The sequence below is a fragment of the Panthera tigris genome, chromosome B3 (assembly GCF_018350195.1).
Source record: "Panthera tigris isolate Pti1 chromosome B3, P.tigris_Pti1_mat1.1, whole genome shotgun sequence".
In the NCBI taxonomy this organism is placed as follows: Eukaryota; Metazoa; Chordata; class Mammalia; order Carnivora; family Felidae; genus Panthera; species Panthera tigris.
This window is the reverse complement of record NC_056665.1, coordinates 48,563,473-48,587,212: the sequence shown is the minus strand read 5'-3', so window position 1 is coordinate 48,587,212 and position 23,740 is coordinate 48,563,473. Positions and strand designations below refer to the sequence as shown.

Sequence of the window (23,740 nt, the reverse complement as noted above, 5' to 3'; positions counted from 1 at the left end):
CATTTCAAACAGTATTCATTATGCAGATACCCTACGCACCAAAACGTCAGGTAGAGAAACTTCGACCCAATAAATACCTAGAATTTTTAAAAAGTGATTTTTATATAATAAGCTAGAGAAAAACTAAAAAAGAAAAGGTAATCAAATAAACAAATATAGGCTTAAGAGAGGATACCAAGTTTTTTGATTGCCCAACTAAGGGTTAACTATATTCTGTGATTTAAATAATTTTTTCCTTCTATTATTACAGCTTTCCCCCACAAAGTAAAATCTTGTTAGTGCATATAAAAAATTCCCAGAAAGCTCTCTTGCAAAAGCATGGCTTGTTCTCAAGCTTTCTGACCCAAGGTATGTGGGTATCTGAGGTAGAGTCCAGTGCTTGGGAGGTCCTTTACCTTCACGGTTCTTCTGGAGACCTAACCAGACCCTCAGCCAAAGAGGCATGGCTGTTGAGGAAGGCACATGCAAGAAAACTCTCCAAATTAAGGGTGCTTGGGTGGCTCAGTCGGTTAAGCATCTGACTCTTGATTTCAGCTTGGGTCATGATCTCAGGGTCATGATCTCATAATTGTAAGACTGAGCCCCACATCAGGCTCCATGCTGAGTGTGCAGCCTACTTAAGATTCTCCCTCTCTCTCTCCCCTTCCCCTGCTTGTATTTTTGTTCTCTAAAACAAACAAACAAACAAACAAACAAACAAACAAACTCTCCAAAGCATATTGGTGCCAATATACTATGTGCTTTCAGTAAATGTTGTTGCTTCAGTGGGAAATTCAAGACAGGGTTCTTTTGTTCCTTTTTCAAATCATGAGTTTTTCTGCTGGAAGAAACCCTAGAGGTCATCTGGTACAACAGTCATTGTACAAATGAAGACACTGTGGTTCAGAGATATTGAATGACACACAGTCACTTGGCTCACTAGTACCAGAGCTCGGGACTAGGATTCCAGTCACTAACTCCGTATCCAATTCTATTCCAAATACATGCTCTCTGCCTCTTCCTCACTCACCCTTGATGCATGTAGCTCCGCCCAAATAGTTGACTTGGACTTCTTCATATCCTGTCATCCACGAAAATTATTAAATTCTATTTGCCTCAAATAAATATGGCCTTTTATTAGATCACTTGAATTCTTCCCCCCTCCATTCCCCTCCTTTCCTATGAGTCCTCCCATCCTCACTGCAACTATGAGAGGAAAAGTAACAAGAATTATATTTCATAAAAGAGTTCCTACTCAGTAGTCTCCTTAAAATTTCTATATATTTAGCTTACAAATAGTAAATTATATTCTTACTTTAACGGAGGAGAATATGACATGGTTTTAGAAAACCCTGAAAAAACAGAAAGAGTTGATAACTTAATTACAATAAATACTTTCATTTATAAACATCATATTCCCTATTCACTAACCTTTAAGAATGCCCTCAGTAATGGCCATTCATTATACAGAAATGTCCTCAGAGGAAAGAAATGTTTAATGAATGATTAGGTAAAATAAACAAATACCCAGGTATATAATTTTTATTGCACACATTAACTTCATTGAATAAAGTTATTTTTTTCTTCAAGGTATAGTAAAATAAGAAATGAGATATTTTCTTTTCATTGAACCAAGTATTTATAAAATCTCACCTCTAATTCTTCAGTCTGTTCTGTATTATCTTCTTCTGAGCCACTGGTTTTAGGTAAATAAGTCATTTTTAATCTCAGATAACCTTTAACTCTTGATTTGTGACTGTAGAAAAGAAAATAATTATTCGCAAAACTTTAACACTTAAGAAGAAAAGCACTCATTTAACTAAAGTTTAACGAATACCTACTAGCTACTAGAGGAGACCCAAAGACAAACTCTACTACAAAAGACAGCTAGGAAAAGGAGTGGGTGGTGGAGAAAAAGTAATAGACATAAATAAATATTGTTATGAAATAAATAAGATGCTAAGGAAGTTTGAGTAAAAGATCAGGGAGAACGTGAAGGAGTTGCATCTGAATTGGTGCTAACAGATTGAGGAGGATTTTGATCCGTGGCAGTGAATGGAAAGGCATAAGAGTGGAGAAAAGACTAAAAAATGAGGAAACGATGGGAAACCTGGGGTACACCGAAGGAAAGGGTAGTTGTTGGGTTTGGCTGGCTTACAGGATACACAGAGGAGGAAGGGATGATCCAGATGATGAGGTCCACGTGAAACAAGAGAACTTTAGATTTTGTATACTCTGTGAAGCCAGAGAATTTGGCGGACAGGGAAAGGCAGCCTCAGGGATATACTTTGGGGATACTTATCTAGTCATACTCTACAGGATGATAGAAAAGTGGAGAGCAAGGCCTGATAACTGTCTGAAACCTACTGTCTTTCTTTGACAGCTGTTTGAGTCTGTCACACATTAATTTATCTATTTTATTTTATAATGTATATGAATAACGTCTTTTCATAATGAGTTGTCCAAGCTAAAGGTTGCTGTCCATTGTATTAATATTTTAAAAGTTTTAAATCTGTCTATTTGTCCCCACCAATTTCAACATCCTATATACTTAAAAAGTTCTTCCTTGTCCTAGTTTTCTGCAAAGATATTTTGGTGATTTTTATAGACATCAGTTATGTAACCAATTACTCTTTGTCTTTCTTAACAAGAAAGTCTTATCTTTATTCTATCTTTTATTGAAAGGTACTCCCTTCCCCACCCCACTTAATGCCTCCTCCCTTAATCTTTTGTACAACTCTCATGAGTTTGGAAACTAGCTTTCCTGAGTGGTCAACAGAATCCCTGATGTTTATTTCCAAGGCCACTAATGTGGCTTGTGTCTCCATTTTTTAGGGGAATGTGAACATTGACTTGCTGCTATAATGGATGGATACAGAAAATTTGCTCAAATAATGTTTTATACAAGAGTTTCTCTATAGTGACATTTTCATGTCTTTCAAACTAGACATTAAGCCTGTGGGTTTGGACTTAATGGGGCTCAAAAAGTGTAAGAATGTAGTACATTTCCTATTTGATTTCAAGTTCTTTCTGCACTTGCAGTGATAGTCCATACAGACAGAAGATATAAATTATTTTATATATATATATATATATATATATATATATATATATATATATTTTTTTTTTTTTTTTTTTTAAAGAGAAAGACACTAGAAAGCATTTGAAAAAGTAACAAGCAGGCTACTAGGGCAATTAAGAGAAGAAACATTTATTTATTATTGGTATGCAGATGCCACAATCAGTTTAAAAAGAAAAGAGATTTATATTCCAAGACTTCTACAGAAGTGAAATATGTGACTTCTCTTATAGAATATAAATATTAACAGAGAGTACTGTCCCTTTTATTTTGCTTTAATAATTTATATTACAAAGAGTAAATTTTTTTAATGAAAAATTTTACTCAGTTCCCATAGTATATTTTTCTAATGTATTTTCTAGTTTAAAAAACAAGACAAATACTGTTGTTTTTGCAGATGTACTTCTTTATTTTGACTTTGACCTTTTTGACAGTAAATCAATACATCCTCACTAGATTTTACTTAACTAGGTGGCACAGAATATTAAAAGGAGTTTTTTTTTTTTGTAAAGGAGTTTTATTTACAGCTTAAACAAAAATTTTAACAAAACTCAAGTAACTCAGTTTACAAAAATGGAATTATGAACATGCTATTCAGGTTTTAAATTCTAGTCTTTGCTCAAATTATTTTCTCTAAATATCTGAGTTTTCTTAAATACCTGTTTTTATTAAAGTATCAAAACGTGGTTAGGTTTTTCTGAAATTGTTTTTGTGCATATCAAGTTAGATATTGCTTTTGGCTTAATTAATGCTTGTGCTTTTGAAAAGGATAGTATGACAAAATTATATATATTTTAAGATATAAAATAAATAATAAAACAGTAATGACAAATTTCCACTTTCTAGTCTGATAAATATTAGGGGGACAAGTCTTTCCTAAAGGGATATGATCACTTCTCTGTATTTTCAGAATTTTTTATACTGTGCATATATTACTTTTTAATCAGTAATAAAAAGTAAAGCTTTTAAAAATAATATTTAGAAGTAGCTTATTTACAAAGGTTTAAGCTTTGAATCTGCAAAGAGGCTACTACAAGGTATAATAATATTTTAAAAAACATTATGTTATTATTTTATATTTACTGACCTTCTTGGGTGAAGAACAAAATCCTTAAACGTATATGGTCTCTCCATTCTTGGATTTTCTGTCTAGAATAAAACAGTAAGTTTTCAAGATACATCTATAACACCAAAAACATGTACTTTTAAGGAAATATTCATGAACTATGACCTAAGCCTTGGCTGAAGTTAGAAGTGAGAAAAATATAGGTTTAGCTCATTCAATGGTTATATCTGGCACCTTGCTAGTGCTTTCACTTTCCTGAACCCTAGGAATTGCAGTGGGATCACGCCTTAATACCAAATAAGCTGAGCAGGTGCACATAGAGGGAAGAAGTGGTTACAACATAGAGGCCATCCTAGGAGAACAAAAAAGAAAACAGCCTGGAGAGCAAGACTGGATTAAATATATTATTAAAAGCTTGTGATCTCTAAAGACTATAGAAAACCAATAAATATCTCAAAAGACTGATACAGTAAAGAAGCCTTACTTGTCTTTATCAAGTTCAACAGCCCTTTGCTTTTGTTCATTTCTTTGTTACATTTTGCATTAACTACCCATTCAGTCTTGTAACTCTTAAATTCTCATGACATTATTTTCCTTTATCCCCCACCTGTTTCTCCTTGTCTGTCTTCTCTGATAGGCCCACCCTGACTAAGGGTCAATGTTTGGCTTTCAATGCTCTCACCTCTCTTACTTGGACAGCCCATCGTTCTCAGAGATTCTGCTGTCACCTGAATGTGAGAACTCTCACTCCTTCCAGCCTTTCTCTACACAATTGACTTTTGTATTTCTGTCAGCTGCCCACTTTAGGCCTTCCACTTCCCCTGTTATCTGTTGAAATTCATTATGGCCAAAAATAAATCTATCATTTTTCAAAACAAAATGGCTTTTCCTCCTACCTATTCTACTTGAGACACCCCCTTGATGTCCCAAATTCAACCTGTACTATCTTTACTTTCTGTTTATTTTTTTTTCTCAACCTCCAATGTCAGAAAACTGGCTTAATAATTTTTTATTATGAAATGTGTTCTGAATCTGTTTTCCTCTGTTGTTATATGCTTGGTCCACATTCAGTTTCATGCCCAGACTGTCGTAAATGATCTTAGTTTCTTTCTGCGAGACTAAGCTCTCTCCCTTCAGCCGAATGTTTCCAAACTTATTTCCCTGAGACATGCTTTCCTGATGTCAACCAACCTCAGCAGCTGTCTATTTCTTATTGGGGTTCATGTAAGGGAGTCTTGAAAATAAAATTAAAATGGAAAACTTAGGGGCTCCTCGGTGGCTCAGTCGGTTAAATGTACGACTCGTGACTTTGGCTCAGATCATCATCACCTCTCTCTGCTTGTCATGGGGTTCTCCTCTCTCTCTCTCTCTCTCTCCCTCTCTCTGCCCCTTCCTCGCCTCTCAAAATAAATAAACATTAAAAAAATCCTTAAAAGGGAAAATTGAGATGAGTTTTCAGAAAATAATATGGTCAAGAAATTATAGAAGTATACATTTTACAAATCAAATATTTACATTTATTATATTGTAATATCGTGTATCTGTAAGTATTTATTAGAAAAAAAGAATAAATATAAAAATTAAAATCATCTATACCAACCGGTAATGGATAAAGAGGAACATCCACTTGACCTAGGAAATCATCTCTTGTCTACAAGAAAAAGAATAAAAAATAAGATTAGTAATATGCTCAACATTTTTAGAAATTTTGATGAGCTATTGCCATCATTCATGAAAAAATGTAGAAGCCTTTTTTTGTTGTTTAATCCTATGCCATATAATGTAAAATAAAAGGTAATATGATACAACTTATGGTATATTATAGAATAGAGTATACTAGACTGATCATTTTACAGATAATTATATACTCTGAAAAATTATGAAAACAGCTATTTGAAAGCACTATAGAGTTACTACAAGCAAGCAGAAATTGAAGGGGAGTCAATCTTTGAAAGAAGGAACTGTATTGGGTAGGATTCATATTTACATCGCTTTTCCCCTCGTTGTACTTCACGGTTCATATGGTGGTATGGTTAGAACTCAAACAGACATCTGACATCTTACTCATTTGAGGAAGCTGAAAACCTAGTTTGAGGCTAACAGCATAGCTAGAAAGTGAGAGGGACAATCTCTGAAAGAAAGATGCCACAGAAGTCCCTCTAAATCTATACATGAACTCTACCCAAATTCTTAGCTGATCCCTGAACTGCACGTATGAAAGGCAGTGGCTGGAAGGCTCAGCTAAGTTAACAACTTGCTAGAACAAAAATCAACACTCTCAGGGAAAGATAATAAAATTTACTATCTCAATTATGTACCACATACATTGACCAGTACACAAGTTACTAAACATGCAAAGAAACAGAAAAATGTGATCCAGTATCAAGAGAAAAAGTCAATAAAAACTGACCCCAAGACCAACCAGATCTTGGAATCAGCAGACAGAGAAATTAAAACAGCTATTATAAAGATGTTCAAGGACTGAAAAGGAAAATAAGATCATAATGAATAACTGGAGGGGAAAATCTCAGTAGTGAAATGGGAACTATAAAACTGAATCAAATGTATATTTTAAAACATATATAGAACTGAAAAATATAATATCCAAATTAAAGATTACGGGATGGACTTAACATGTGATTGAAGATGACTGGAGAAAAGCTCCATGAATTTTAAGATATGCCAGTAGAATTTATATAAGATGAAAAATAAGGAGGACTTATGGAAAAACTTCAAGCAGTCTCATATATGTGCAACTGGAGTGCCAGAAAAAGAGGAGAGGGAAGGAGGGAGGGAGGGGGAGAGAGAGAGAGAGAGAGAGACAGAGAGGATAGGACAATTGGAGGAAAAGTAGCCAGCTTCCCCAAACATTAAGATGTTAATCTTAGATAACTATAGCACAATGATTAGAACCAGGAATACTATTTTTTTTAGAGGAAATAGTAACACTTTTATGTATTTAATCTTCTATTCTTAGGTTTTTTAATTGTAAACAAAAACCTATATGCTTAACAATATCTGTCACCTGTAATATTTATTGAAGTATTTAAAGTAACGTGTGAAAAACCCTGACCCTCCAATCCCAGTTCCAGAGTGAACCAGGGTTAACTGTTCAGTAAACTTCTTTCAGACATTTACCTACACACATCCATTCATACACCTTTTTTTTATTAAGGTACAATAAACATACAGCATTATATTAGTTTCAGGTATACAATATAATGAATCAATGTGTGTATATATTGAAAAACAATCACTACAATAAATCTAAAATTTATCACCATACATAGTTTTTTTTTCTTGTGATGGGAACCTGTAAGATTTGCTCTCTTAGAAGATTTATAATATGCAATACAGTATTATTTATAGTTACCATGCTATACATTATACTCCCATGACTAATTTGCTTTATAAATGAAAGTTTATACCTTTTGACTCCCTTTACCTACTTCACCCACCCCAACTCCCTTCCTATGGAAACTGGAAACTACCAACTTGTTCTCTGTAAATTAATTAATTAATTAATTAATTTATTTATTTATTTTAAGATTCCACAAATACGTGAGAGTATATGGTATTTGTCTTTCTCTGTATGACTTATTTCACTTAGCTTAACACCCTCAAGGTCCATCTATGTTGTTGCAAATGGCAAAATTTCATTCTTTTTTATGCTGAATAATATTCCATTGTGTATGTGTGTATATATATATATATATATATATATATATATATATATGTGTATATATATATATACATCTCACATCTTCTTTATCCATTCATCCACCGATGGACCCTTATGTTGTTTCTGTGGCTTGGCTATTGTAAATACTGCTATAATGAAATGGAGGTGCAGATATCTTTTTGAGTCAGTGCTTTCATTTTCTTTGGGAAAATACCCAGCAGTGAAATTCCTAGATCATATGGCAATTTTATTCTTAATTTTTGAGGAACCTCCACACTGTTTTCTATATTGGCTGTCCCAATTTACATCATCAACAATGCACAAGGGTTTCTTTTCCTACACATCTTCATCAACACTTGTTATTTCCTGTCTTTGTGATAATAACCATTCCGACAGGTGTGTGGTGATATCTGATTGTGGTTTTGATTTGCATTTCCCTCATTATTAGTGATGTTGGGCATCTTTTCATGTGTCTGTCGGCCATTTGTATGTCTTTTTTTTGAAAAATGTCTATTCAGATCTTCTGTTCATTTTTAAAATCAGATTTGTTTTTGTTTTTGTTCGTTTTGCTATTGAATTATAAGAAAACCGGGAAGACTATTAGCTAATCTACAGATCTTACTCAAACTTCACCAACTGTCCCACTAATTTTGGTCCAGGATCTAATTCTGGATCACATACTGCATTTAGTTGTCATGTCTCCTTAATGTTTTTTAATCAGTAAAGTATCTCAGTCTCTTTGTCTTTCATAATCTTGACTCTTATGAAGAGGAATGGCTAGTTACAGAATGTTCATCAGTTTGGGTTTGTGTAATGTTTCTTCATGGTTGAATTTAGATTATGCATTTGGGGAGCAAGAATACCATAAAAGTGATATTGGCATTTTTCTCAGTGCATCCTGTAAGTAATCAATAAACACTGGAATCTTATACATTATGGACAGTTAAGGACCACTAAATATTGGAATAAAATCTGTAACTTGAAAAACAGAGACCTCCCCCGTCCCCCCAAAAAACAGAAATAAAGGAGTCAGATGAATCAGTATCAAGTCATACTGCAAGAGAAATACTTCAGAAAAACCAAAATTAATATTTCAGACATAAGAGATGAAATATCTGACAAACAATAGGAGGTTATAAAAGAAGCACTGAAAGAACAAAAAAAGAGCTGTTGGAAATTAAAAATATAACTGAAATAAAAAATTTCATATAGAGTTGGAAAATGGAGTTAAAGAAATTTCTCATAAAGTAGAATTAAAAGACTACAGGATTCCCAAAATAAGGAAATTACAGGATGAACTTAAGTCCACATCTAATTAACAAACATTCCAGAGAGAAAAAAGAGAAGGGAAGAAATTATCAAAGAAGCATTTTAAGAAACTTCCCTTGAACTTAAGGAAATGAATTTTGGAGTGAAAGTCTCCACTAAGTATTAGGCAAAATGCATGAAGAAAAGATGCACAGCAAGGTACATCAATGTGACATTTCAGAGCACCAGAGATAAAGCAATTCTAAAAGTCTAGAGAGACACAAAACAGATCATACACAAAACTGAAAGACAAGAGAATAATGCCTTCAAAATTGTGGGAGAAAAATATTTCCTACATAGAATTCTATACCCAGCCAAAAGATCTTTAAAAATGAAGGCAGAATAAAGACGTTTTCAGACACTTGATGTTCTTAGTAAGGTAATAGAGGATATACTCCACCAAAATAAGGGAGTATATCATGGTAAGTGAAGATGCAGGAGATTCAAGATGAGAAACAAGAAAAGAGGATCCCCCAAGTCACGAGGAAGGGAACTTTTGAATAACAGTAGTGTAAGATCTACAGAAAAACCAGTACATACTGGTGCAGGAAAGATGGATGGCTATAAAAACAATGCTTCCAGAGGCGCCTGTTGGTTAGGCGCCTGACTTCAGCTCAGGTCATGATCTTGTGGTTCACAAGTTTGAGTCCCACATTGGGAGCTGTCAGCGTGGAGCCTGCTTTGGATCCTCTGCCTCCATCTCTCTCTGTCCCTCCCCTGCTTGATCTCTCTCTCTCTGTCAAAAATAAATAAACATTTTTTAAAAAGGATGCTTCCATGGGGCGCCCGGGTGGCTCAGTCAGTTAAGCATCTGACTTCAGTTCAGGTCATGATCTCATTTGTGAGTTTGTGCCCCACATTGGGCTCTGTGTGTACAGCTGGTAGCCTGGAGCCTGCTTCAGCTTCTGTGTCTCCTTCTTGCTCTCTGCCCCTCCCCGCCTCCCAAAAATAAATTAACATCAAAAAACCTTTTAAAATAAAATAAAATAAAATAAAATAAAATAAAATAAAATAAAATAAAATAAAAGGATGCTTCCAGAGGAACGGGAATAACATATGTACCTTATAGGGTTTTGTTAGAATTAAATAAGATAATATACCTTCAGTGCTTTGCATAATAGCCAGCATGCAATACCATCCAATGAATGTTAGCTGTTGTATTTGAAATGCTGGATTCGTTAATGAAGCCCCTGCTCCTTGTCCAGTAAAACAGTCTGTAGACATGTCAGACAGGTATGTAGAATAAAAAAAGCATGGCTGGAGATGGAAGTCTAGCAAATTAGCTTAGTTTAGGGTTCATATTCCTATTAAAACATTTTTTTAATGTTTTATTTACTTTTGAGAGACAGAGAGAAACACAGCATGTGCAGGGGAGGGGCAGAGAGAGAGGAACACAGAACCCAAAGCAAGCTCCAGGCTCTGAGCTGTCAGCACAGAGCCCAACACGGGGCTTGAACTCACAAACCATGAGATCTGAGCCGAAGTTGGACACTTAATCGACCGAGCCACCGAGGTGCCCCTCATATCCCTATTTTAGAACCTGAGTTGATAACTTTTGAAATGAACAAATTACCTTTTAGTTATACCTTCAAGGCCAACTAGGGTTTGTTCCTGTTTTTATTGCAATTAGATGTTATACTCTGTAAATCTGATGTTTAAGAAGCTATAAATAGTAAGAAAGTAAAATACAACAAAATGTAGTAAAATCCTAACCAGGATGACTGATGAATAAACCATTGTGATTAACTGAATTATCTAATTAACTTAGTTTAGGCTTCACCAGATAAGAAAATAAAGCATTTTTTGGGTTTTTTGTTTTTGTTTTGGTTTTGGTTTTTTTTTGGTTCTGTCTTATTGAATAGCCTTGCCCTTATTAAACTGAATAGAGTAAACATCTACCTGTTTGATAATTCATGATCTTGCAGTGCTTCATAAACATGGCTGTGGTCAATTACCACTAGAGTTAACACAGTTATTGAACGGGATTTCTCAACGTGGGCACTATTGACAATATGAGCCAGATAATTTTTTGTTGTGGGGGCTTGTCCTGAGCATTGAAGGATATTTAGCAACATTCTTGGATTCTACCCACTAGATGTCAGTAGCACCCCTCCACTGGTTGTGACAATCAAAAATGTCTCCTGATATTGCCAAATGTCCCCTGGGTGGCAAAATTCTCCCTGGTTGAGAACCACTACTAAAGAGGGTGTAAAACAGAATGTTTCCAACAGTGAGTAAAAGACCCTCCATTTTCAAACAACACCCTCATTGAGATACAATTCACCCACTTAAAGTATATAATCAGTTTTAGAACATTTTTATCACTCCAAAAAGAAAATCCATACCTATGAGCAGTCACTTCCTGTTTCCTCTCTCTTTTCTTAGCCTTGGCAACCATCAATCTACTTTCTGTCTCCATGGATTTGCCTACACATTTCATATAAAGGGAGTCATATAATATGTGGTCCTTTATGACTGGCTTCTTTCACTTACAATAATGTTTTCAAGGTTCATTCACATTATAGCAAGTATCCATACTTTATTCCTTTTTAATTTCTGAATATTATATTGTATGGATATATTGTATTATTTATCTATCAGTTGATTGACATCTGAATTGTTCCCATTTTTTGGCTATTATTAATAAAGCTGCTATGAACATTCAAGTACAAGTTTTTGTGCTGACATGTTTTCACTGTTCTTGGGTGTACACTTAGGAGTAAAATTGCTGGGTCATATGGTAACTCTGTTCAACATTTTGAGGAACTGCCATACTTTCCAAAGTAACTGCACCATTTTATAATACCACCACCACCGTATGAGGGCTCCAATTTCTCCATATCCTTAATAACACTTATAATTTACCTATCTTTTTGATATAGCCCTCCTAGTCAGTGTTAAGTAGTATTTAACTGTAGTTCTGTTTGCATTTCCCTGATGGCCAAGGATGTTGAACATGTTTTCATGTACTTATGGTGCTCTTTATTTCTCAAAATCTCTTAACTTAGAAATCTTCCCTATAGATTCAATTTCCATTGCAGAGGCAGTGCCTGGTTACGGTGGAACAGATGAAAGAAAACATCTCATTCCATATACTGCTCCATGTTTCTTGTCCATTGACTGTACTTTGTGAACAAAAGCACAGAACAAAAATCCCACATAATGAAAATTTCTCTGTCTCAAGTAATTCTGGTATGTAAAAACACACTTCAAAAATTTCTTGCAACACATCTTCCTTATTTAAAACAAGTGATCTGAAATGAGTTTCTTAACTTCTACTTAACATGAAATGGTCCCAAAGAACTGTATTTCTAATATTAGAAGAGTGAACAAATTTTCCAAACTAAAAATCAATATTCATGGTCTGAGGAGATGGAGAATATGAAAGTGGGAATTATCCTGGAAAGTCAGGGACATATGGTTGCTATAAATATAGGACAATTAGAGGTTCTTTTTCCATTTACAAAGAAAAAGTAATAGTTTTACATTCATTCCTGTGAAGGCGAGTCAGTCTGTGATGTTCATTAATGTTTCTCTAGCCAACCAATTGTTCCAAATTCTGAATATCAAGCATTTCTTTGTGAGAGTTATTTCCTATACTTGAACTGCATGCAGCTTACTCCATAGAGCAAATTTGCATTTGGTAAAATATAAATAATTTAAAAATGCCTGAAATCTGAGTAAGAATTTAGAACAGCAGGTGATTTTAAACAGGACCATCTGTAGTGGGCACAGTTCTGTCAGTAAATACTACCTTTTCTAATATTTTAAAGATATGAATTTCAGTTTCTGAAAACAATTTTTAGAATATGAAAAGAGAAAAATCAAATTGCTGTTTTTGCAAAATTTCAATAATAACTCTAGATGGCTCTAAGTTTAGGAGGACAAACCGCTATTAACTTTAATAAGGCTGTAGAGTGGTTGAATTTCTGCTTTAAGAGAACCCAATGTTACCAAAAAAATCAGAAATTTAAAAAGAAGTTAGTGACATAGCTTTGAAGAATACTTGCCTTTAAAAAGTTTCCATTAAATTGGAGTTACAAACCATTTCCCAGGGCAATTCTACTGTATAAAGCAAAATAATAAAGAAAGAATCATCTCCTCACAATCAAAGCCAAACATAGCCAAAGGTTTTTGCTATAATATCCAACTTTTAATTTCAATCATGTTGTTTAATCAGTGAAAATGAATTTTAGCATAAGAGACTCTTAAAAACCGAGAACAAACTGAGGGTTGATGGGGGGTGGGAGGGAGGGGAGGGTGGGTGATGGGTATTGAGGAGGGCACCTTTTGGGATGAGCACTGGGTATTGTATGGAAACCAATTTGACAATAAATTTCATATATTGAAAAAAAAGACATCAGGTTTGAAAAAAAAGAAAATGAATTTTAAACACGAATAAAAATAATTTTATATATGAAGGACTTTATAAGTTAAATATAGCATAGTTTTAGTTTTCAGACTTAGCTATCAGCACTTTTTTTAATCAAGATGATTTTTTAAAGTAATTTTAGCAATGCCTATCAACATATCACCAGCATTCTTCATGGAGCTAGAATAAACAACCCTAAAATTTGTACAGAACCAGAAAAGACCCCAAATGGCCAAAGCAATCTTGGAAAAGAAAACCAAAGCTGGAGGCTTCACAATTCCGGACTTCAAGCTGTATTACAAAGCTGTGGTCATCAAGACACTATAGTACTGGCACAAAAACAGACACTTAGATCAATGGGACAGAATAGAGAAGCCAGAAATGGACCCACAAACATATGGCCAACGAATCTTTGACAAAGCAGGAAGGAATATCCAATGGAATAAAGACAGTCTCCTCAGCAAATGGTGCTGGGAAAACTGGACAGCAACATGCAGAAAAATGAACCTGGACCACTTTCTTACACCAAACACAAAAATAAATTCAAAATGGATGAAAGACCTAAACTTAAAGCAGGAAGCCATCAAAATCCTAGAGAAAGCAGGCAAAAACTCTTTGACCTCAGCTACAGCACTTCTTGCTCAACAGGTCTCTGGAGGCAAGGGAAACAATAGCAAAAATGAACTATTGGGACCTCATCAAAATAAAAAGCTTCTGCACAGCAAAGGAAACAATCAGCAAAACTAAAAGTCAACGACAGAACGTTAGAAGATATTTGCAAATGACATTTCAGATAAAGGGTTAGTATCCAAAATCTATAAAGAACTTATCAAACTCAACACCCAAAATGCAAATAATCCAGTGAACAAATGGGAAAAAGACATGAATAGACACTTCCTCCAAAGAAGACATCCAGATGGCCAACCAACACATGAAAAAATGCTCAACATCACTCATCATCAGGGAAATACAAATCAAAACCACAATGAGATACCACCTCACACCTGTCAGAATAGTTAACATTAACAACTCAGGCAAACAGATGTTGGCGAGGATGTGGAGAAAGGATCTCTTTTGCATTGCTGGTGGGAATGCAAACTGGTGCAGCCACTCTGGAAAACAGTATGGAGTTTTCTCAAAAAATTAAAAATAGAACTACCCTACAACCCAGCAATTGCACTACTAGGTATTTATCCAAGGGATACAGGTGTGCTGTTTCAAAGGGGCACATGCACCTCAATGTTTATAGCAGTGTTATTGACAATAGCCAAAGTATGGAAAGAGCCCAAGCGTCCATCAACGGAGGAATGGATAAAGAAGATGTGGTATATATATGCAATGGAGTATTACTGGGCAATCAAAAAGAATAAAAGCTTGCCATTTGCAACTACGTGGATGGAACTAGAGGGTATTAGGCTAAGTGAAATTAGTCAGAGAAAGACAAATATCATATGACTTCACTCATATGAGGAATTTAAGATACAAAACAGATGAACATAAGGGAAGGGAAGCAAAAATAATATAAAAACAGGTAGGGGGACAAAACATATGAGACTCTTAAATATGGAGAACAAACAGAGGGTTAGTATGTAACCCTGTAAGTATGATTTTCATTTTGTGTAATTAATAAAGACTACAGTAGATTATTCTGAACTAATCTGAAGTGGACACAGACCTCAGTGACTGATTGGATGTTACAGAAGGGAACTGTGTCCTGAGTAAGCCAAAACCACATATACATTTTCTAAGACAAGATCAAAGATTCAAGATCAAAAGTGTGCATTTGAGTCAATATTTTATTTGGTGCTCATAACTACTTTCTTCACACAGCTATAGTCAAACTGTCGCTATGCAAATGTCATTCCTCTGTATAGATCACTGCAACTCTAAAAAAATGAATTGGGGTGCAAAAGAGAAACAAAAATTCATAACTACAAAAATGTTCAAAGTGTTGTTAACCATATTATTTAAATTAAGCGAAATGATCAAGAGATATTCCAGGGATCATAAAAGATGAAAGTAAAAAGAGGTGAAGCTGAGACAATAAAAGTGAAATTACCTAAAACCTCTTTCTCTGAAGTAGAATTTAAACTTTCTTTCTATTATTTATGTTAAGATGATAAACATTTTCTTGACTTGAACTCATGAAAAGTTGACATCTTGACAGCGTATTAGCACATGTGAACATCTGAGAAAAAAAAGTAAAATTTTTATGAATGGGCTCATTTATAGCATATAAAAAATAAGGGACCATATATCTTCTGCTTCCAAAATTTTATAAAAACTCCCATTTTTAATGAACATCTTTTCTCTAAAAATCCATACTACGTGGACCCAGACATCCTAGATGTTATATATTTTTTAAAAATCATAAAAATGACTCTGGCTTAACTATTTTCTAACATATGCAAATCTTATTAACTAAAACTGCATTTACATAGCTTCTACTTTTCCTACTTTCATACCGACTCACTCTGTACTATGACCTGCTTATTTTAAAAGTTTTTCTGGAAGTTCAAGATTTATTGATTCAATCTTTTCAGTATGTTGAGGGGGAAATGGTGTTAGCTAAACAAACAGTATAATCTGATCTATGCTATAAAACCATAGTGCTATGGAAACTGGATGTCTTTGCTTAAAGCAAACATTCAGCGTCCCACGCTTGTGATCTAGTCGGCCAGCCAGCCAAGCCTGTCTGGTAGATTTAACTATGAGACACAAACTGTACTTGTTCTTTGACAATAGCTTCATACTGCTTGAAAATTTGAGTACATGTGTTCTACAGCCTTTAGCAACTCTCCCATTTTTAAAAGGATTTTTACCTAATAGACGGCAGTAGGGAGTCAGGAGAAGCCACTGTCTAAATCAGTTTCGGTTTGAACTATCCGCCTCTGAATTCCAGTTTCTTTGGAGGTCTCAACTTGATAATCATCACAGATTGTGAAAACTGACGATTTACCTCGACACGGTCCTCTACTTTTACATGCTTTAAAATTTAGCTTATTATTTACTGTGAGAGTTTTCAAATGAAAACCATTTTTTGAAAATATGCTACAGAAATCAAGGGCTCTAAAGCAGACAAGGAGGAACAGGAATCAGACTGTTTTATTAAACATGAATAGGATTTTATAATAATTTTCAAAATTAAGCCTCAATGTAGCCAACATACTTTTATAAGCAATTTATATTGTATGCCCCTAAACCAAAGGACTATAGAAGATGAGAAGAAAGTTTTGCATTTATTACAACTCCCTCCCCCGACGACTTCACAAAGGTGAAGGGCTCATCAAATTTCTCCATTGTTTCAGATTTATATTTCCAACCAAAGGAAAATTACAAGAGGACTAAATGTATAAAGTTATAATTTAACCAAGAAATACCTACCACTAGGTAACTGATAAAAGGGACAAGGCTCTTCTTTCCAGAGAGAAAAATATTCATTTCTTGATTGAAAATAAACAGACACAGAGATTCATTCTTCTGAGCTCCAATATAATATGTTACTAGTGTTTTTTTTTTTTTCTTTCTTTCTAGGAATGTCTGCCAAGCTATTAGGGAAAGAAAAAAAATAAACTTTTGAAGAGATCAAAGCTATCTCTGGGGAATTCTATCTGTAGTCTAAATGAGAAATCAGTAGATAGCTTCCACTGTTGAGAAAGATCTAGTGACTTTAATCCAAAGAAACCAAAGAGCTGTGTAAAATCTCAGATATTTAATTTAAAAACAAGTAAGTGTGAGAAGATGAACTAAAATCATCACTTTAAAATGGATAAAGGGAAGCTGTGGAAGCTGGGGAAATCGTCCAGAGACTTCTGCTTCCACCCTTAATCTAGAGTTTCAAAGATTCAAGTTGAGTTAGTCCACTCAAGTGGTTGTCAAACTTCCGGATAGGGACTGAGAATTTGCAGTTCTTACAAGCCCTCAAGTGATAACTCTTGCTGCTGATCCAGTAGTCCCACATCTCTATTCAATTCAATTTCTAAAGAAAACCAGGAAGAGTAAACAATGATAACAGCTAAAGAAGCATGAGCAGGGCATCTAAATGTATCTATTTATTCTCCTATTTGCAAATGGTTTGCTAGTTTCAAGATAACACAATGTAAATTAAGACACTTCAAGATAACAACAGAATCCCTCTAAAAGAAACAAAAGGAGGGGTGCCTAAGTGGCTCAGTCAGTTAAGTGTCTGACTTCAGCTCAGGTCACGATCTCATGGTTCATGGGTTCAAGCCCAGAGTTGGGCCCCAGAAACTGCTTTGGATTCTGTGTCTCCCGCTCTCTGTCTGCTTCTCCCCACTCACATTCTGTCCCTCTCTCTCAAAAATAAATAAGCATTAAAAACATTTTTTTTTAAGTTTTAAAAGAAGAAAAAGGAGTCAGGTACTTGCATTTCTTTTTAGCTTAAATTGCAAAAAATAAAAACATATTTTCTAATTATAACAATCCTCTTTTCAAAACTTTTGAATAAACATCATTTCCCCAGTGTGTTCTGAAGAAATCATAGATCTGTTGGATACCAAAAGAGTTCAAGTTGGTCTCACAATTGGGAAACATTTAGTTAAACAAAATTCAGAAGTTTATCTCCTGTAGGACCTTAGGAACTTAACTTTCCTAGTGTGCACTGTGACATTCTAAGAGTATAGCATGTGGCATTTTATAAACTTATTTCTCAACGGGATGAGGTATCTTACAAACTGGTGAGGAACACATTTCAGAAATATTGGCCCAGAGGAAAAACTATAAATTCCTTAGTATGTGATGCTAGGCCTTCTACATTTGCTTTTCTAATTGACCTTGCAGCTTCATCTATTAATATAAGCCTACCCAGTAGAGTACTATGCTTTTGCTGAACAAACCCTAGATTTTGCCCTCTCAAACTCACTTATGCTTCCTGGAAAGTTTTTCTCTCTCTGCCTGTGTAACTTCTACTTATGAGGCATAGCTCAATGCCATTTTATTTATTTTTATTATTTTTTAAAATTTTGTTATTTTTCTTTATTTTTGAGAGGCAGAGAGAGAAAGAGCACATGTTGGGGAGGGGCAGAGAGAGAGGGAGACACAGAATCCGAAGCAGGCTCCAGGCTCTGAGCTGTCCGCACAGAGCCTGATGTGGGGCCCCAACTCACAAACTGCGAGATCATGACCTGAGCCGAAGTCGGACGCTCAACCGACTGAGCCACCCAGGCGCCCCTCAATGCCATTTTAATGGAACTTTTCTTGGTGAGACTAAATTGTTAATTTCCTCCTCTGTAATTCTTCTTCACCTTGTATCTTTTAACATATGTATAATAGTTCTCTTCTACTCCAAAAAAAGTATTAAATCATTTTTCAAAAAATTTGAAATGGCCTGACTTACTGGAATAAATCATCTTTGTATCAATCCCTCTTTTATAAAAACTAGCTATTTAGACACAGGAAGTACTCTATGACGTTGAGAGAACTTAGCAGGAAGAAAAGAGTAATAGTTCTAGCATTAGGAAACCAAAGCAGCAATGTTACAGGAAATGCTACAACACCAAAAGAAGATGGTATCAGATTTCCCTTTTTAGGCAATGGACTAAGTCCTGCTTGCCCATTTCAAGAGGGTATGTTGGACATTGTTGGAACAAAAATCAAAAGGGTTTAAATGATCTGCTCAACTCCCTGCAATCTGACTGCCTTCTTCAACCTGGACTTGAATTTAGTTTTCTGCCACCAGTGTGATAACCTGGTAATGTTTGGGCTCCAGATTATTGATTCCTTGCCCATGTTTCTCACTGCTTTGATGATGGTTATCTTCCTGGATCATTTAATGGCTTTCCAGACTCAGAAAAAGCTTTTCAGCCAGTTTTCTTTGAGTTGTAAGAGGCGTCTTCCTTATGAAGGAGTAGTATGAACTCTTCCCTGCATTGTCTCTAGTCTTCCCCATCCATTCCTGACCTTTTCTGCCTTCTAGTGACCAGGAACCACTCCTATCCTTGGCATATGGAATCCACCACTTGCAATGTGCACACTGTTGGTAAAGTTTGACAAACAGAATATTTTGCATGAATCTATTATTCAAGTGCCATGAGATTACAATACTGACTTCCTATCAATACTACCCCCAAAGTAAAAAAACACATCCATGAGGTGAAATCCACACCTCATGTAGATTTCGATTCAGATAAAACTACCCCATTTAATAGTTTAAATATAATCTAAGAATGTTTTAAAAATGTTTAAAAGGAAGATTAAAAACAATTCCCGTTTTGTCATATTGTGCAGGGCCTACCAATGCCTTGCTCATAGTAGGAAGTCATTATTTAGCTCATTGTTTGGTCAGTTGATCCAGATTTTAGTTTAGTCATCTTTAAAGGTAACTGAATCTGAAATCTAAAAACCACTGAACTTCATACTAAATATGTTTCTTCAGTGTATTAAACAGCAGCTAGCATTAGTGGGTCTGGAGAACACCAATGACAATTCAGGATTTACCAAAGATTTCTGACTACTTGAATGAGGTGACCCTCCTGCAAACTCTCTTGACTCAAGGCATTTCAATCATTTCAACTCTCTGATCCTTAATTAATTTAAAACCATTTTACATATGCTCTTTGCCTTCCTTGCTTAGGCTGGCCCATCAAAAGTTGGGATGGTATGTTCTATTTTTTTGTATTTCACAACAAAAAAATATTTTAAAAACAAAATTTGCTTGCTGGAGTTTCGATAGTATTTTCCCTAGTCAACAAATAGTATTAAGCAGAAACAAGGCACAGAGACTGGCAAATACTTTCAAAGATTTATTGTCAATAAAATGAATACATTAAGAGAAGACCTGAAGGCACTGGCTAAAGAATATCTCTAAACAACAAAGAAAATAACTTATTATCAAAAGATTCCCAAAGCGTTTTTCTTCTTCTCCTCCTCCTTTTCCTTCCCTCTCCCCCTCCTCCTCTTTGTTCTTCTTCATTGTTTGTAAACCTTGGTCCAAGACACTTTCATAGTAGTAGAAATAAATGTTCTCTCTAACAACTTTTACCTTTTGAAATAATCTCTTTGAAGGTTTTAGAAAAACTTTCAGAAGTAGAAAGTGATTATTCTTAGGATTTGCTTACCTGATTATTTGATCAAGGGTAAATTGAGCTGATCTATAAACAGTTTTTAAAGTTTCCTCTGGGGTTTAAAATTCATATAATTTTTATTGAAGAATATAATGTATCAATGAAAACGAGGTAGGGGGAAGGATGTGGGTTACCGTTGTTTAAGAAAATAAGAACTTAATGGATTCCTTTAAAACCAAAATTTTCTTGCTTAAATAGCAGGTACCAGTGGAAAAAAATAAGGTCACTGAGATGTGGCTCCACTCCTTCAGCCATCACAGATACCAAGCACTGTTGCTTTAGGCACTTTCCTCAATAGACTGGAACACTGTCAAAATTATAGGGGTATCAATGGCTTGAGGCTCATAATGTAACATTCTAGAGAAACCTTGTCCAATAGAACTTTCTGCCACAATGGAAATATTATATACCTGAGCTGACCAATGCAATAGCCATGGTCACTTGCGGCCAATCACCATTTGAAACGTGTCTAGTACAGATGAGGTTCTGAATTTTAAAATTTTATTTAATTTAAATTAATTTAAAACTCCATAGCCACATGTGGTTACTCACCACTGTACTGGATTGTGGAGTTCTTGAAAATTTTTTTTTAGTAAAACAGTAGTTCTTAGTTTTAAGCTTTTAATTTTAGTTCTTGTCCTGTAATTCAGACATGTCTCCAGAGCTAACAAACTACCCCACCATACTGTATTTGGATTCATAACTATATATATATTTTAATTAGGTTGGTTTATCATACCTAAGGAAAGGTTGAGTTAAACTTTGTAAGTATGCTACTGGAAAATAAGTCTCCTTAAGAAAAGAAGGAGAAACTGTAGCCCAGTGGGGCACAGTAGTACCCCAAAGTGACAGTGAGTGTAACTAGAAAGGTAGCAATAGCAATCAATGCTCAACTGGACTCGGTTTGTTCAAGAGTGCATGGTAGCCATCTGTTGGGAATCCCAGAAATACTGAAGAGTACTTTACAGCTGCCTGGGATCTTTTCTGGGCAGAAGAGAAGGGCTAAATCAATGAAATTTGGGTACCTGTAGTCTGGTGAATTTTTTTTTTTTTATGTTTATTTTTGAGAGAGAGAGAAGGAGCAGGTACATGTGCACACATGAGCAGGGGAGGGGCAGAGAAAGAGGAGGACAGAAGATCCCAAGAGGGCTCCACACAGAAATCAGCAGGCCCAATGTGGGGCTCAAACTCACAAACCGTGAGATCATGACCTGAGCCGAAGTTGGATGCTTAACAGACTGAGCCACCTAGGTGCCCCAAGTCTGGTGAATCTTGAGAAAACTTAGGTTGTGTGTATTGAGTACACAGATTTGATAGGTGTCTATTAGTATATTTCAGCAGTTTTACCACCTGTCTGATAAAATTTACAAATGAAAATCCAGGAAAATATCCAAATTAATTTTAGAGGTTAAAAAAATCCTGAGTCAAATACACATTTTCTTTCAGTAAATGGAAGGATAACTATAAGAAAGATATTTTTAAAAACCCACCAGGTGCACAAATTGTTTATATGAATGATAGAAAATTGAGTTTTTATGTATATTACAAAGACAGTAACTATATATAGTAAAACCTTGGTTTGCAAGCATAATTTGTTTCGAAAACATGCTTGTAATCCAAAGCACTTGTATATCAAAGAAAATTTTGGATTGTTGTATTTTCATTTTCATTTGTTTCCATATATTTTTTAATTTCTTCTCTAATTGCCTGGTTGACCCATTCATTCTTTAGTAGGGTGTTCTTTAACCTCCATGCTTTGGGAGGTTTTCCAGACTTTTTCCTGTGGTTGATTTCAAGTTCCATAGCATTGTGGTCTGAAAGTGTGCACGGTATGATTTCAATTCTTTTATACTTATGAAGGGCTGTTTTGTGACCCACTATATGATCTATCTTGGAGAACATTCCATGTGCACTCGAGAAGAAGGTATATTCTGTTGCTTTGGGATGCAGAATTCTAAATATATGTCAAGTCCATCTGATCCAATGTACCATTCAGGGCCCTTGTTTCTTTATTGATCCTGTGTCTAGATAATCTATCCATTACTGAAAGTGGAGTATTAAAGTCTCCTGCAATTACCACATTCTTACCAATAAGGTTGCTTATGTTTGTGATTAATTGTTTTATATATTTGGGTGTCTCTGGATTCAGGGCATAGACATTTATAATTGTTAGCTCTTCCTGATGGATAGACCCTGTAATTATTATATAATGCCCTTCTTCATCTCTTGTTACAACCTTTAATTTAAAGTCAAGTTTGTCTGATATAAGTATGGCTACTCCAGCTTTCTTTTGACTTCCAGTAGCATGATAGATAGTTCTCCATCCCCTCACTTTCAATCTGAAGGTGTCTTCAGGTCTAAAATGAATCTCTTGTAAACAGCAAATAGATGGGTCTTGTTTTTTTATCCATTCTGATACCCTATGTCTTTTGGTTGGAGCATTTAGTCCATTTACCTTCAGTGTTATTATTGAAAGATGTGGGTTTAGAGTCATTGTGTGTCTGTAGGTTTCATGCTTGTAGTGATGTCTCTGGTACTTTGTGGTCCCTGCAACATTTCACTCACAGAATCCCCCTTAGGATCTCTTGTAGGGCTGGTTTAGTGTTGATGAATTCCTTCAGTTTTTGTTTGTTTGGGAAGACTTTTATCTCTCCTTCTATTCTGAATGACAGACTTGCTGGATAAAGGATTCTCAGCTGCAGATTTTTCCTGTTCATCACATTGAAGATTTCCTGCCATTCCTTTCTGGCCTGCCAAGTTTCAGTAGATAGATCTGCCACTAGTCTTATGGGTCTCCCTTTATAAAGAGTTAGAGACTGTTTATTCCTAGCTGCTTTCAGAATTCTCTCTTTATCCTTGTATTTTGCCAGTTTCACTATGATATGTTGTGCAGAAGATCGATTCAAGTTACATCTGAAGGGAGTTTTCTGTGCCTCTTGGATTTCAATGCCTTTTTCCTTCCCCAGATCAAGGAAGTTCTCAGCTATGATTTGTTCAAGTACACCTTCAGCCCCTTTCTCTCTCTCTTCCTCTTCTGGAATTCCTATAGTACGGATATTGTTCCGTTTGATCGCATCACTTAGTTCTCTAATTCTCCCCTCATACTCCTGGATTTTTTTAATCTCTCTTTTTCTCAGCTTCCTCTTTTTCCATAATTTTATCTTCTAATTCA

At 35.2% G+C, this 23,740-nt stretch overlaps 1 protein-coding gene across 3 annotated transcripts in view; it reads right to left on the bottom strand.

The window, feature by feature from the left end:
- NEDD4 (NEDD4 E3 ubiquitin protein ligase) overlaps positions 1–23,740 on the bottom strand; it is a 134,565-nt gene that overhangs the window by 35,088 nt on the left and 75,737 nt on the right. For all 3 annotated transcript variants that reach the window (XM_042988800.1, XM_042988801.1, XM_007081873.2), the window contains 3 exons: positions 5,725–5,775; positions 4,146–4,207; positions 1,633–1,735 (listed from right to left, as the gene is read on the bottom strand). In XM_042988800.1, coding sequence (XP_042844734.1) covers positions 1,633–1,735; positions 4,146–4,207; positions 5,725–5,775 — 216 coding nt within the window. The remainder of the gene's footprint in view (positions 1–1,632; positions 1,736–4,145; positions 4,208–5,724; positions 5,776–23,740) is intronic.